The 16,898-nt window shown below is 31.6% G+C and overlaps 1 protein-coding gene across 8 annotated transcripts in view; it reads left to right on the top strand.

The window, feature by feature from the left end:
* The window catches only part of Ralgapa1 (Ral GTPase activating protein catalytic subunit alpha 1), a 217,398-nt gene that overhangs the window by 38,712 nt on the left and 161,788 nt on the right, over positions 1-16,898 (top strand). For all 8 annotated transcript variants that reach the window (XM_040275655.2, XM_021724701.3, XM_021724700.3 and 5 more), the window contains 6 exons: positions 1,882-1,925; positions 3,319-3,496; positions 6,595-6,710; positions 9,728-9,866; positions 10,805-11,013; positions 13,429-13,668. In XM_040275655.2, the coding sequence (XP_040131589.2) occupies positions 1,882-1,925; positions 3,319-3,496; positions 6,595-6,710; positions 9,728-9,866; positions 10,805-11,013; positions 13,429-13,668 (926 nt within the window). The remainder of the gene's footprint in view (positions 1-1,881; positions 1,926-3,318; positions 3,497-6,594; positions 6,711-9,727; positions 9,867-10,804; positions 11,014-13,428; positions 13,669-16,898) is intronic.

A 16,898-nucleotide genomic window follows, 5' to 3' on the forward strand; every position in this document is an offset into this window, starting at 1 on the left:
GATCGAAAGTTTAAAGTCAGCCTGGACAATTTCATGAGACCTTGTGTCAAAATAAAAAGGAATGGGGATGTAGCTCAGTAGTAAAGTCCCCCTGGGTTCATTGCTAGTGGGTGGCGGGGGATAGGGTGTGGGGGAGACAACCCAACTGAAAAAATGTACAAAGGATAAACAAGCATTTTGCAAAAACTTGACTGGCCATGTAAAAAGATGTTTAACATCTTTAGGAAACATCAAATGAAAACATTAAGATATTTAACACTTGTCAGATTATCAAACATTAGAATATTTTTCAGTCTGTCTTGCAGCCAACAATGTGACATACCAGAGCACTTTCATATACACCAGTAGTATTGTTAATTGTCAGAGTTATTTCTGAGAGAATTTTCTAATATTTGGGAAAGTTGAAAGTAAGTAATTTTGTGTGTGTATGTGTCTCTAATAAATGATATTTAATTGTAATAATAATTGCACTTACACACACACACACACACACACCCTGAGGAGAGTCACAGTATACAGGGCATCATGCACACAACATTTATTATAATATTCTTGGTAGTATGAAAAATTTGAAAACAAGCCAAATGTCCTGATATATAGAAGATAAATTGTGGTATATTTGTTTAGTGGAAAAAGTATACAGCAGTTAAAAATGAATTAACTAGAGCTACATAGATCAGTAAAGAGCAGTTTTAGAAGCTAATGTTAGGTATGAAAATTGACTTATAAATGACTTTTTTGTATGGTACCATTTATAAGGTCTGAAACCAATTTAAATTTTTATGAATTTATAAATAATAATGTAAAAATATTTTTTAGAAATAATGCTAAATTCTACGTAGTAGTTTCCTCTGGGGAAGAAGGAAAGCAAATGATTAGGTTTCACTGAAACCTACATGGTTCAGTGAAATATTAAAGATAATGAAAATAAATGAAATTTATAAATTGTAATAAATGTAGAGATATGTTCAGATTTGTTCAAACTTAATGATGATCTTCTAGTTGTTTGTTAATGTTATTTTCAGTATTTTATTATATGTTTTCAATTTACTGCTTAACTAGGACATTGAGAATCTTATTGACCAAATAAAAAAGATATTCAATGTCCCTAGCAAACATCAAATGAAGACATTAAGATATTTAACACTCATCAGATTATCAAATATTAGAATATCTGTCATAGTTTAAAAGAAATAGGAATATTAAAGGATTTTTGAAACTAACATAAGAAAATTAGTGTAATAGAAATATTTGTAAGGAAATATTAGACTTTTGGGTTTCTTTTTTTTTTTTTTTTTTAAAGAGAGAGTGAGAGAGAGAAAGACAGAGAATTTTAATATTTATTTTTTAGTTATCGGCGGACACAACATCTTTGTTTGTATGTGGTGCTGAGAATCGAACCCGGGCCGCACGCATGCCAGGCGAGCGCGCTACCACTTGAGCCACATCCCCAGCCCCGACTTTTGGGTTTCTATTTGGTTAATTAAATGAAAATTTTCTGTAGTAGACTTTATTTGTATTAGTGATAGAGAAAGTATTTATTTCCATTCTTAGTCTAAGGTATATAACAGATTATTGTTCTAAACACAATATTGGGTCTAGGTTTTTTTTTCAATAAAATAAATGATGTTTAATTGTAATAAACCATGTGTTAGAAAGGTTTTATTATATATATATATGTATATATATAATTTTTTTAAATGTCTCTCTGGTCTCCTTTTTGGCCAGAGGGATATCAAAGTCACTAAGAATAATTTAGGGGTTGCCAAGGACTTGTTTAAAAGTTTTTTTTAAGTCTGAGAACTCTGACATTTAGAAATAGATAAGGAGACATGAATATTTTAAATCATGTGTGTGTATGTGTGTGTTTTATTTTTCTAGGATTGATTTTGAAGAAGCTACTCCACACAGGAAATTCCTTAAAGGTATAATATAATTTTATTTATGTTTTATTACTTTAAAAAAAACTGAATAAAGCATACATACTACCTACTCCATTTTTCCTACTTAAGCTTTTCTTGAAGATTATTGAGGTATCTTACTTGAATTGAATTCACATAAAATGTAGGTACACATTTAGTATTATGTGTGAAAATAAATATTAATTAGCTTGAGCTAGGGCATTGAGAAGCTATTGTATTTTACATCTGCATTGATTCATTTACCAGAAAATTATTTAGCTATTCAACAAATTATTTTTCATTTTACCAGTCATTTTTATTTGTAGAAAATATGTACATACATATATTTGTGTTTGTATGTGTGTGTATATGTATACATTCACAAACATCAATCATACATATATACACACACACACATATTGGTTTCATTTCTTTTTCATTAACTGACTGTGGTATGTTAAGGGAAGCTGCCCATTCCAAAAGCATTTTGCTGTAAGTTAGGTAAAGTCACACATTATAAAATATACTTTTGATATCAAGGCTTGGGTACAAGCAGTACAGAGAAATAAGCCTTCTTAATATGTTTCTCCTTTTATCTGACTGGGCTGTGAGGTTTAGCCTCATGGCAGCAGTTGAATGACTTTGTCAGTGGCTATTAACAAAGCTCTGATAGTGTAATTTCCAAATCTACCTGTGTGGTTAGGTTAGTGAAGCACTTTTGTTTTTTACTTGTCAGAGATTTAATTTTCTTATCTTTCTGTTTTCTTACTGGGAGAGTGTTCATTTACTGATTCAAATATTTATTGTCTTCTTTGTATAAATATTGTTTTAGGTGCCTAGATATATTAATAGGCCAAAGTTCCTGATACGTAGCTTAGAAGCAAATAACAAATAAGTGAGATAATTTCAGAGAGCTTTTAAATACTTTTTATTTTATAATTTTACTTTTAGTATTTTAATTTTATAATTTTAATAATTTCAGAACTTTTTAGGGAGAGGAACATTGAGTTAGCAGTGCATTGAGATTCTTTTTACTATTCCTCTTTTATCAGACTCATAGTAAGGAACAATCATTGCCTTGTCTCTTTGTGCTTCTTGGATTAGAATAGTAGTGATAGGCAAAAGGGAAAAAGAAAAATATAGAAGGAGGAAATGGTTTTCTAACTTTTTTCACAAATGGAAGTTATGGAATAAAAATTACATAATGGTTTTAAATAGAGACTGAGTTCATTCTTTACTCATTAAAAATTCATGAATTTTGATTCAAAATGAGAGTTCAGTAGATGTCCTGGTAATAATATCTATCTACCTCGCCCTCCCTTTCTCTTTTGTAAAATGTCATTCTGTAATCACCTGGAGAGCTTTATTCTAAAAAAGAAAGTATTTCTATTAAAATAAAAACACTTTTTTATTTTAGATTAGGAGGGAAGGTGTTCGTCTTTTCTTACTATGGTTGCAAGCTCTTCAAAATAACTGTAGCAAAGAACAGCTCTGGATGTTTTCATGCTTAATCCCTGGATTTTCAGCACCACAATCTGAACATGGACCTAGAACTTTAGATAATCTCATTAATCCTCCACTCAACCTTCAAGAAAGTAAGTTCATGAGATGTTATCCTTCAGTATTATTTTTCCAGTGGTTTCTTAATGTATTTTTTAAATGTCTGTACATTTTATTAAATTAAATTCAAGGCAATGTTTTTTAATGTGAGTTTTATTATTATCGGAGTGTTGCAGATGAAGGCTAACAGATCAAGACAGCTATTGAAAACATATTTTATTACAGTTTCTAGGAGGAAGGGGCATTCCATGATATAAGGGCCATGTGGGGAAGTACCAGGATCTATCAGAAGGCAGAGGAAATAGAACTGACTATATCTGGGCAAGGCCTTCTTTGTGATTCTGTGGGAAAGAACAGTCAAGCTGGAGTAAGCATGTTTTAAGATTAGCTAATTGAATAATTTAAGTTTATTTTAGATATAGAGCTTGTCCATAGTTGTCTGGTACTTGGCCCTGGGGTGGGGTGAAGTATAGTGGTCTTGAGTGTTCAATGTAGAGGAAGTGGTGAAGGTGTGAACCCTGGATTGATTGGTTTGCATATGAAGGCACTGTCACAGCCTATAGTCATTTAATTATCTCTAGGATTTGTCTAGCTAGCCCTGGAAGGGACATTTTCTTCAGTTAGCAAGCTTCAGATATATAAACATCAGAAACATGGTTAAAATAGACCATTTAAGGTCTGGGGTGGTGGCTGAGAGGTAGAGCACTTGCCTAGCATGCATGAGGCACTGGGTTTCCTCCTCAGCACCACATAAAAATAACGATACTGTGTTCACCTATAACTAAAAAAATATTTTAAAAATAGACCATTTAACATTTATCTTTAATTTCTATTTCTTTTTTAGATTTTTTTTTTTTTTTTGTACCAGGGATTGAACCCATGGGTGCTTAACCACTGAGCCACATTCCCAGCCCTTTTTGTATATCATTTAGAGATAGGGTCTCACTGAGTTGTTTAGGGCCTCACTAAGATTGCTGAGCCTGGCTTTGAACTGGTGATCCTCCCACCTCAGCCTCCTGCTGGAATTACAGGCATGTGCCACTGTGCCTGGCTTAATTTCTATTTCTTATTATCATCTTGTATCCTGGAGTTAATTTGGATATACTTAGAAATATCAAGTGTGTTTTACTTTGTGCAACAGATAATATAAAAATGTGTCATATAAGTTAAATTTTTATAAATACTCAATAATGTTTATTGTTAAATTTTAATTATGTACTTTTGTATATATTTATGTATTAATTTTTTAAGGGCCCCAGCCTTATAATACCATGTAACTTTAATTATGTCCTAAAGTCTTTGTGCCACTGTGATCAATACACCCAATAAGAACAACTTAGAGGAGGAAAAGTTTATTTGGGGCTCACTGTTTTAGAGGTCTAGTCCATAGATGGGCCAAAAGTGAGGCAGCACATCACAAATGAAAGTGTGCAGAGGAAAATTGCTCACCTCTTGGCAGTCAGTAAGAAGAGGGCAGAAGGGAAGGGCCACAAGGAAGATGTACCCTTCCAGGGCATGCCCCTAGTGACCCACTTCCTCCAATCACACCCCACCTGTATACAATTACTACCCAGTCATTTAAATTAGATGGAATGATTAGGTTACAGTTCTCACAATCCAGTCACTGCCTCTGACATTCCTATGTTAACATAGGAGCTTTTGTTAATAAAGGAATATCATACCTGTATTAACACACCTCACATTCAAACCATAACAGGCCCCATCTCCAAATATAGTCACATTGATGGTAAGAATTTCAGCATATGAATTTTGGAGGTACACAGTTCAGTTCATAACAGGTGTTCTACTGGGTAATATTTACAATTTGTATTTCTATAAATTGTACGTTTTGTAGTAAAGCAAATTGTACCTGTAGCATAAAATTTTAGAAACAATGCCAAGTTGACCAAAAAAAATCTATAAATGAACCAGCTCAAGTAGGCTATTTATGCCCGCTTATTTATATTATATGTTATTTTGAAATACTTAACAGATGTTTTATAATTGCTTTTTCTTCTGGATAACTGTAACCCTATCAGGATAGGTTTCCTTTCATTACTACTTTTTTTTTTATTAGTTTCAAATGTGTTTGTGACTTTACTCTCTCTTTTTGAGAATAGAAGTTTTGCTTTTTAGTCTGAAGGACATGGAAAATATGGAGAATCTATATGTACCCCTAAAGAGACTAAGAGAACCTAATAGAAGAGGTCCAGTGTGTCTTAAGGGGATTTTTATAGCTTCACAAAATAAAACATCATGAAGTGTATTCTTCTGTGGGGACAGGATAGTCCAGGAAATGCAAACAACAGATGATCAAGATTGTATTTTAAAAGAATAATTTTAAATAAGAGTTAGAAATATAATAGCATGTGTTAAGAACTAGAAGCTATAAGAAACTGTACTTTGTTGGCTAATGTTTACTGAGAGACATGTTTAGAGATCTACATGTGTTAAAGCAAGTTAATTGTGCTGCTTAGAAAATATTTAAGAGAATTCAGCTGATTTTTTTTTACATTGGCTTTAAAATTAAAAATTTTGTTAAAATTTTTTTTTGAAGATCTGAAAAGTAAAAAAAAGTAAATAAACACTATACTTTTTATAAGTATAATTAGAATGTTACTTTAATGAATAAGTTAACAATATTGTTAATGTTTTCTCATCATTTAGTGATTCTAGATTATTTAATCTTATATTTCTCATCATATTGTGGGTTTTTGTAATGGACACTCCTAATGTGAATTTAAAATTATCAGAAGTTCATTTTCAAATGAGAGGTCATGTACTCTTAATCACTGCATATCTGTATTATTCAACCCTATGTTACATTCTTTCATCTAGGGTTCACAAAATGCCTGAATATTAAAGTTTATAGTTGTTGCGATGGACTGTTAGGATGACCTCAAAATGATTGACTTATGCTGCTCAGCAAATTAAACCTAGGACTTTGTGTATGTGAGGCAAGCACTCTGCCATTGAGCTACACCCCCAGTCTTAGACCTCAGATTTATTTCAAGATTTCGTCATTGGAAAGTTTTAAGCAGTTTTTAAAATATACATGTTTTGCAGTTAAATTTTATTTTGTCATATTATTGTATTATTAAATTTGTTTTATATGTATACTCTTGTGTTTTAGCTCAAGTCACTATAGAGGAAATCACTCCTCTTGTTCCCCCTCAATCAGGAGATAAAGGACAAGAAGACCTCACAAGCTATTTTCTTGAAGCACTTTTAAAATACATAGTAATACAGGTATGTGTCATCTCCTTTGATATAATCCTTTTTTAAAGCTCTCTCACCATTATTCTGTCTTAGTAGATATTTGCTTATTTTCTTGAAGACTGACAAATTTTCACTTTGGAAAATATGCATTAGTATCTCCTTCCTGAAATAAAAAAACTGGAGCGATTCTGAAACTCTTAGTTGATGAGGAAAATTTTAGTGACTATAGATTAGATCTATTTTTAATGCCATCATTGATAATCAACAGTTGTGATACTGTAAATGAAAAGCTAATAACTGTTAGATTTAGGGATCAGTATGTTAAAATGTAACAATTAGGGAGGTAGGCTGCAGGATAGGAATTGGGAAGAAATGGAGTTCATACTTAAGCCTATTTATACCTTGGAATTTCTAAGCCCATATATTTTGTAAGATAACTTGTTCATCTCTAGATATGAATTGTGCATGTTCTGATTGAGAAAACTGTCTTTAGCACATATATGTTTCTTATTACTTCCAAACTTAGAAATTCCCTGTACCTCAGAAACAAACATTTAAAATTTAATTTGGATCCTGAGGTAGATTACCAGAGTTTGAATCCTGATTGCACATCTTACTAATAGCATGACCTTTGGAAAATTACTTAAATACTCTGTACTTTTGTTTTCCCATTTGTAAAACAGGGATAAAAAGAATCGTATTCCATTTTGGTGTTTGAGACTTACATAGTACAAAGTGATTAGAGTATAAAAAAGTAATTAACACACAGACACAGTACATGTTCTATAGCAGATAGTTGTTATTATTATTATTATTACTAGTTTTTAAGAACTTTTATACTTCATATAGATTTTTTTAAATTGCCATGCTGGTTTATTGAGAGATGATTTAACAGTAAACTTTGACATTTAGGTTTACAATTGGATGAATTTTGTTACATGAAATTTTTACCACAAGAAGTGTTTTTGTCACCCTCTAAAAATTTTTTGTCACAATAGATAGTTTGCATTTTCTTTATTTTCATATAAGTGGAATCATATAGTATGTATTCTTGGTTTGGTCTGCCTTTTTGTTAGCATAATCACTGTGAGAATCATCCATATCTATTATCTATCTGTAGTTCGCTTCTTATTATTATTGTATAAACATCCATTATTAACATAGTATGACACAGTCCTCAGTCATTCTGTCACCTATTGACAGTTATTTGGGTTATCTTCAGTTTTTGTTTTACTACTAGTGAGGTCATACCTCCAACCCTACAGTTCAGATTTTAAAAAATATATTCACAAGGTTAAGCAACCTTCACTACAAATAATTTTAGAAAATTTTAGTCTTCCTAGTACAAAACCCCATTCCCATTAGAAATTAGTTCTCTTATCCTTTAGACCCTTGTGTCACCTGCCCTGGGCAAACACTGATCTATTTTCTGTCTTATGTATTTCTCTGTTCTTGACAATTTCATATATAATAATATTATGTATGATTAGTATATATGTAATCATACTATATATGATCAAATTATGAAGTCAGTCTTTTTTGACTTCTTAGCAGATGTTTTGAGCATTCATCCATGTTATAGCATGTATCAATACTTCATTCTTTTATTATTAAATAATATTCTACTGTATGGATATAGCACATTTTGTATATCTCTTCATCAATTGATGAATATTTGGTTGTTTCCTCTTTTTGGTCACTGTTGATATTTAATCCATCATTACATTCTACATTCAATAGCTGGTAAAATACTGTCAGCAAAAGTTTCTCCTCTTTCCCATTTTTTTAATCATGTTAATTAGTTATCTCAATACAGGCTTATGTATTCATATGAATCACTGTGTTAGTATTCATTATCGTTGCTTATTTTGATGCTTATATTGTCCTAGATTTGACCAATGGGAGTTCCTTTAATCTAACTTCTGTGTATTTTGAATTGTCCCCAGTATGCTTCCTTATATTCTAGCAGAGCAAGATATTTCAGTCTCATCTTGTACCTTTCTTGCCCCATTCTGGAATCTTTTGTCTGTCCAAGGAGCCATAATTTATTTGGTGGTGAATTGCATTTAGCATCCAAGATCAGAGCATTCAGAATGCACATTGCTATTGCCACTTGGTGTTGCTACACCTAGATCCTACCAGTGGCTAGGATTAGAAAGTGTAAATACCTATACACATACCCATATTTCTTCCTCCTCTTTTCCATTCTCCTTCTCTGGATTGAACACAATACTTCACATTTTCAGATTTCGATCCAGTACCACTGAAGTCATTCTAGTTTCTCCTTTCCATATTTATAACTTTCTTTACTGTCAGTGAGAAACTTGACTCATATTATACTCTGTATATTTACTTATTTTATCAGTCCTTCTTTTAGGTTATCAAATCTCTCATTACCACACTGCCTTGCTCAAAGACCTTCTCAGCTTGATTGGGCTCCACTACTCTATTCTGGGCCTTTGATAGCACTCTACTTATCTTCCTCACCCTATTAGAGTTATATGCCAGACTGCATAGTTAATACTATTTTTATCCCCTCTTGCCCCCCTCCTCCCATTTCATGGACATTCTCCTTAGTTTCTCAGGCTCTAAGTCTCTAAGTCTCCACTGGGTTACTGCCTTTGCTACATCTCTTTCATGTGTACTCTGCTTCCTGTGTTCAGCGCTGATTATCTGCACTTGACTATTCCCACTGCTTACATACACGTATACACCTACAGCCACACATGCCTATTTTGTATGCCTTTAACCTTTGTCTTGAATTATTCAGGAAAGGGCAGAGGAGAAAGAACATTAGTATCTTTATCATTAGTAGACCCTACTTTTGAGTTTTTCAGTGCAGATTTTACTTCTAAGATTTCTTTGAAATATAATGTATTTGTATATTAGACCAATTTAAGATTTTACCTTTTGCTATATATTATGATCTTCACAGTATTAATAATTCAGTAAATTGTAACCTTTTATAAGCTTGCTTCTAGTGGCTAACAGTTATATTTAAGGGACTCTGTCTACTGGGATATTCTAATTATATTGTTTATTTTTAGGTAAAAAGTTTAGAATGGAAGAATAAAGAAAATCAAGAAAGGGGATTTTCATTTTTGTTTTCACATTTTAAAAAATATTACTTGCCTTATATTTTTCCAAACATCTGCAAGGAGAACAGTTTATATCATCCTGTACTTGGTAGGTAGTGTTTGAAATTTTCTAAAAGATTGCATTGCATAAGAATAAAATATCTCTAAGTACAATGTTGACATTTGTTACTTTTAGAAAACTGACCTCATTTACTATTTGTATTGGTTTATAGAGATACTAAGATTCATGCTGAAAGTAAATCTATATTAATATGAAATTTTCATTGATAATGGAAAGATTTTTTCCAACTTATTTTTTCATGTCATCAATTAGAAAAGTTAGCCCACTAAAAATATGTGTTATTGAAAATTAAACTGAATTACAATGTTTGGTATGATCCTTAGACTATATTCCAAATTTTCTTCTTAAAATCCCTCAAGGATTCAATCAAGTATTAGTCTTACTTGAATTCTGTATGAATAATCACATTGTTGTATATTTTGGTCATATCTTGTCCAATAATGAAGAATTTTTCCAAGGTATCTGTCAGAGCCTTGAAGCTAGAACCTTATAGACAAATCCTAGTTTAGAAACACACCTTTGCCATATACCAAAGACATTGGTAATCTGTATGTAGAAATATCTTTTTTTGGGAAAAGATGTTCCTTAATGCTACATTTAGGTAATTAACATGCTCAGGTAAAACTTCATACTTTGTATGACTTCAGAATATTGTGTTTCAGTCTTAGGTTAAGTAAACTCTCATTTATTTTATATGGTTCTGTAAGTATCTTTGTACTTAGGCAAGATTCATTGAACTTTTTGATGATATTTTGCAAAAAGACATGTTTCCATATATCAGCCTGTTATATATAGTTTCCCTCTCTGGGTTCCATGCTAGCATTTAGCAAATTTTAACATGCTTTAAAAAGTAAAATAAATAAATAAAGCAACTTCTAAAACCAGAGAAGCAGTCCAGTGTTTTCTCAAATGCTTAAAAATGTAGGTTTATCTAAGCGTAATTCTTTTTCTATCATTTTGCTTAGATATCCCACAGATGAGACCAAAGCCACATTATATCATGATAAAGAAGGATGCTGAAACCAATGAAGCTATCTACTGTACAAAGGAGCCTTTCATTAAAGCTCGTGTTATTGTCATTCGTTGGCTAGTTTCTTTCTGGTTGGAGCCAAAACCACATACAGGACCTCATATTCCTGGGATGGAAGGTGAAGTCTTGCCAAAGAATATTCAGGTAATAAACAAATGAGAGAAGTTTGTTAAAATTAGAAATGGCTCTTATGATTTAGTTCACTGATTTCAATTGCCTCGGGTATACAGCACATTTTAAACAAATAATATTGATATTTCATTTGTATAAATATATCCTGTAAATACAAATTTTAACAGTTATTATAGAAGTAATATTTATTTAATAAGAAATAAAACTTGGGTAACATAGAACATAATTTTATTGAGTCTCAGTTTCAGCTTCTGATTTACTTTAGTGCTACAGTAGTCCCCTCTTACCACAGGGAATACATTCCATGACCCTCAGTTGATTCCTGAAATTATAGATAGTACTGAACCCTGTACCTGCTATGTTTTTTTTTCCATGTTCATCCATACTTATGATAAAGTTTAATTTATAAATTAGATACAGTAAGAGATTAATAACTATAATAATAATAAAACAAAACATTTATAACTATGTTATGTAATAAAAGTTATTTAAAGCTTATGAATTATTTCTGAAATTTCTACTTGATACTTTCAGACCATGGTTGACAGGGTTACTAAAATCATGAAAAGCTAAAAAACTTTTAATACTATATATAGTAGGAAGGACTACTATATATAGTATTAAAAATATTCTGAATTGTAGAAATAAATTCTTTCAAGTGGAAAGAACTACAATCAAATGGTAGGACCATGATAACCCTTTTTAAATTCTAGGCATTCACAGAATGCAGATTTTTAAAGTCCTATCCCCACCCTTTCCCCATTTTTCAACAAAAACACTGAGTCTAGAAATGTAATAAAAAATTACACAACTCTACAATGGAAGAATGGATATTTAGATTTCTTTTTTTTTTTTTTTAAATAATTAAACAGTTTACCTCTTTTTCATATTTCTTTTTTGTGTTCTCTTTTCTTTCTTCGGTGTTATCTCAACTTGTTTATATTATGGTATTTTTACGATTATTTCCTTTTCTCAGATTTTTGTGTTGAATTTTTAGGGGAGTAGTATATATACCATGTAGACTTCCACAAATGGAACAAAAGCTAAATTTTCTGAACTCTAATGAACACACTTTATACTTCCAACCTATTTTTGGGGGCTGGGTGTGTGGCTCAAGTGGTAGTGCGCTTGCCTAGCATGTGCGGGGCACTGGGTTCGATCCTCAGCACCACATAAAAATAAAATAAAGATGTTGTGTCCACCGAAAACTAAAAAATAAATATTAAAAAATTCTCTCTCTCTCTTAAAAAAAAAAGAACTTTTTTTCAAATCCTCTAGAAAGAATTATTAAATGCAAAGACTCTGAGGCAGAACTATTTTTCTTGTCCCAGAAAATTATACTTTATTGATTGTGAAGTTGTATTTAACCCATTAAGTCATGTTTTCAAATCTGCAAATATTTCAAGGAAGTTGACACAGGTATATTAAAATAGGTAATGTAGTTTATTATATGATTTATTATCACTAATATTAATGATGTCATTAATAGTATTTTGTCATTAATAATAATAGTGACTATTACCAAAAGATTAGAACTCTAAAAAAATAAATATTTATCAGTATATTTGTTGCTCAATTTTTTTTTTTTAGGTTTTCCATGAAAGGAATAATGGGACATGATGGGTTAAGAAGGCGTATTTAAACTTTCTTATTTATGGATAACAAACCAAGACCAAAAATTGAATATCTTAGCAGAAAGTAATATACATTATCAGAATAGTGCAATGGCTACCATATAATAGTGGTAATTTACTTATTACCATTTCAACAGTTTTGCTCTTTTTTTTTTAAGAGTTAAGCTTAATCTTCAATCTTGGTGAAAATTGTTATTAAAATATAGAATTTGGGCTGGGGATATAGCTCAGTTGTAAAGTGCTTGCCTCACATGTACAAGTCCCTGGGTTCAATCTACAGCACCACAGGAAAAAAAAAAAAAAAAGAATTTTTCTCAAATGTTCCATGATTTTTGTTTAGTTTTATTTGTACTTTTTTTCTGTCATAAATTTTGTTTCCTTCCTTATTTGTTTTGTTCACTTTAGAATTTTTTTTTAAATTAAAGCATCATTCAGTAAATAGTCCAGAGTTACTACTTCTAAGTTATTATTCTCCAAGACCTTAAACTTCCTCTGTTTACATTGTTTTTTCACATAGCTTTAACTAGTAGCTTGTTTGAATTACTTAAATTTAATTATACTTAGGTAGATGATCAGTTACTACACATTTTGGAGTTTCTCTGTGTTACTTGGATGTTGAATTACTTGTAATGCCACTTAAGTATATAGAATGGATTCTAAATGAAACTATGATTGCATTTTAAACAGTGGTATAAGTTACTTGTAGAATGCTTTGGATTCTTCTAGTATTTCCTAAAAACTATATTCCCAGAAATATGATTATGACATTCTTTCCCTTTTGTTTTTATTTTAGAGAGCAGCTGCTAGTTTGGTATCCAGAGAAGAAAACAAAAATGATAATGCTGATAAAGCAGACAGAACTACAGAACCAGAACAATCTCATTCTAATACAAGCACTCTCACAGAACGAGAACCTAGCTCTTCAAGTCTCTGTAGCATTGATGAAGAACATCTCACAGACATTGAAATAGTTCGCAGAGTTTTTTCTTCTAAAAGAAGTAATGTAAACTTTGTAACAGAGATATTTCGTCAGGTAAAATTTTCAGGTTTTTTGTTTTGTTTTGTTTTGTTTTTGGGTACCAGGGATTAAACTCAGGAGCACTCAACTACTGGGCCACATTCCCAGCGCTTTTAATGTTTTATTCAGAGACAGGGTTTCACTGAGTTACTTAGTGCCTCATTAAGTTGCTGACACTGGCTTTGAACTCCTGCCTCATCCTCTTGAGCCACTGGGATTACAGGCATGTGCCACCATACCTTGCGCCTCTCTGTATTTTTAAGTTGTAATAAAGACTTTAATATTGTATATACTGAGTTTTAGTTATTTAAAATTTATTCTTTATGAAGGTGTTTTTTAAAGTTCATATTTAGTTTTTTAAACTTAGATCTAATCCTTTAATGTTTTCCATTTACTTTAAAAAAAATTTTTTTTAGTTGTAGTCGGTACAGTATCTTTATTTATTTATTTATTTTTATGTGGTGCTAAGGATCAAACCCAGTACCTCACACATGCAAGGCAAGTGCTCTACCATTGAGCTACAGTCCCAGCCCCCCTATTTAATTTTTATGTATTTTAGTTAAATAACTTTTTCAGGTCCTCATGCATGCTAAGCACTTTTTCCTCCTTCAAAGTTCTTCTGTTTTTTGTTTGTTTGTTTTTTAATGCTATTGATTAAACTCAGATAAAGCAGACAGGCATTTGATTTATTAGTCAAATGCTTTATGACAGTGCTATATCCTCAACTCCAGAATAATTTTTCAAATTTCTCACTTATAGATTGAAACTTTCTGTAATTTGACTAATAATTTATAAAGAATTTGTTTTATCTTCTTTTCAATCATCAGTACAAGGTAACTTATGAATATAACTGATATTCCATTGCTTTTATGCTGCTTTCATAGGTTCATGGTTTGGTTTGGTTTGGTTTTTGTGCTGGTGATTCAACCCAGGGGTGCTTTACCACTGAGCTGTATTCCCAACCCTTTTTATTATTATTATTTTTTTATTTTGAAATGGTGTGTCACTTAAGTTGCTAAGCCTCACACTATCTTGCCCAAATTGGCCTTGAATTTGTAATCCTCTTGCCTCAGGCTTTTAAGTCACTGGGATTACAGGCATAAGCCACCATTCCCTGCCATAGGTTCACCTTTGTCCTCTATAGAGCATTCTGAAATTAAAGTTGATTAAGAAAAATATTACTTGGGGGTGGGACAGGGAGAAAGAAAGAGGAAAGATTTTAAACAGCTAGTTCACATAAAGGTACCTGAAAATTCCAGAGTGTACATTCTCAGCACATAGAAGTTTGTGGAAAATAAACCCTATGAATTAGTTCCCAGAGTTTTTGAAACCCTAGATTCAATTCCTAGCATGGCAAAACCACCACCAAAACTCACTGTTCTTTATAGTAAAAGTATTTAACTTTTTCAGGTAAACATTATTGAGTTTTGTGGCTAGGATATAATTCAAGTCGTAAAATAAGTTAAGTGATAGATGTGGACTAAAACATCCAGATCCTGATTCTTATAGTTGTCTGCAAAAACTTATTGAATGATTCAGGTTTTCCAGTTCTTGAGTCAGTTTGATCTGTTTAGTTTTTCTAGGAATTTGTTTATTACATTTATTTTCAAATTTATTAAAGTTTATTCTCAATCTCAGAAGCATTTATATTCATGTTCTTTCTTTTCATTCCCATTAGTATTTATTTGTCTCTTTTTAAAAAATATTTGTCTATTGTTTCTGTTTCTTTTAGGTGATCTTTGCCCAGGAATTTGTTGTTTTATTAATCTTTTCAAACAATGAACTTTTTTTTTTTTGATTGATTCTCTGTGTATTATATTTTTTCTTTAATTAATTTTTTTCCTTCTTATTTCCTTCATTAGTTCTCTTGATTGTATTGGTGATTCTTTTCCTAGGTTATTAATTTTTAGACTTCATTTTTTTCTCATCTAAATAATTTTTAAGGTGTTAAATTACTTCTTAATGTATTTTTAGCTGCATTTTAAGTATCTTTAGGTGGAGTTTTTTTTCCTTCTTTTTTGGTGTGTGTGCTACTAGGGATTGAACCCAGGGCTTTGCACATGCTAAGCAGGTGTGTAACCACTGAGTTATATCCCCAGTTATTTTTACATTATTATTTTAAGACAGGGTCTTATGATTCTCTACCTTAGCCTCCCAAGTAGCTGAGATTATAGGCATGCACCTCCATGCTTAGCTCTATGTAGCATTTTTTTGTAATTGCTAAGTCCTAAATATTTTCTTATTTTCATGATGATACCTTCTTTGACCTATGAGTTATTTAGAAGTATTTATCTTCCAAACATTAGATTTTTCTAGTATGTCGTGGTGGCACATACCTGTAATCCCAGAACTCAGAAGGGCTGAGGCAGCAGATTTGCAAGTTTCAAAGCTAGCCTCAGCAATTTATGGAGACTCTAAGCAATTTAGCAAGACCCTGTCTCAAAAAAAAGAAAAAAAAAAAGGGCTGGGGATATGGCTCAGTGGTTAAATGCCACTGGGTTCAATCCCTGGTATCCCCCACTCCAAAAATTTTTTTTTTCTTTTTAGTTTTCTTTTTTCTTACAAACAGTTGCTAATGTATCATTTAAAATAAGTTCCAATTGAAGTGGAGATACTGGAGTGAAGTTGGTCATATTTATGTGGATGTTTAAATATGCCACAGTGAAACTCATTGTTCTGTAGAATTATTTTGCACCAATAAAAATTGTTTCTAAAATAAATAAAACTCATGTCCTAATATGTAATCAGTTCTCATAAATGTTCTATATGCCTGAAAAGAATGTATTGTTTAAAGATGTACAATGATTTGTAAAGTCCATTAGATGAAGCTTAAGAATTGTGGTGGTCAACTTTTCTTTATCTTACTGAATTTTTTGACTGGCTTGACCTCTTAGCGTTGTAGAGAGGAGTGAGTTAAAATCTACTTTGGGCTTGAGATGAGGCCTAGTGGAAGAGTTCTTGCTTAGAAAGTGTGAAACCCTAGATTAGATTCCCAGCATGGCAAAACCACCCCCCAAAAAACATGAACAAAACTCCTATTTGGATGGTGATTTGTGTTTTTTTATTTATAATTCTGTTAATTTTTCTTTATTTTGAAGTTATGTAATTAAGGACATATAAGTTTACAAGTTTATTATTTTACATCTTCTTGATAACTCAGTTTATATTTGTGTGTGTGTGTGTATGTGTGTGTGTGCCCGCACGTGTGTGCATGCGTGCATTGCTAGGAATTGAGTCCAGGTCCT

The sequence above is a fragment of the Ictidomys tridecemlineatus genome, chromosome 5 (genome assembly GCF_052094955.1).
Source record: "Ictidomys tridecemlineatus isolate mIctTri1 chromosome 5, mIctTri1.hap1, whole genome shotgun sequence".
NCBI lineage: Eukaryota > Metazoa > Chordata > Mammalia > Rodentia > Sciuridae > Ictidomys > Ictidomys tridecemlineatus.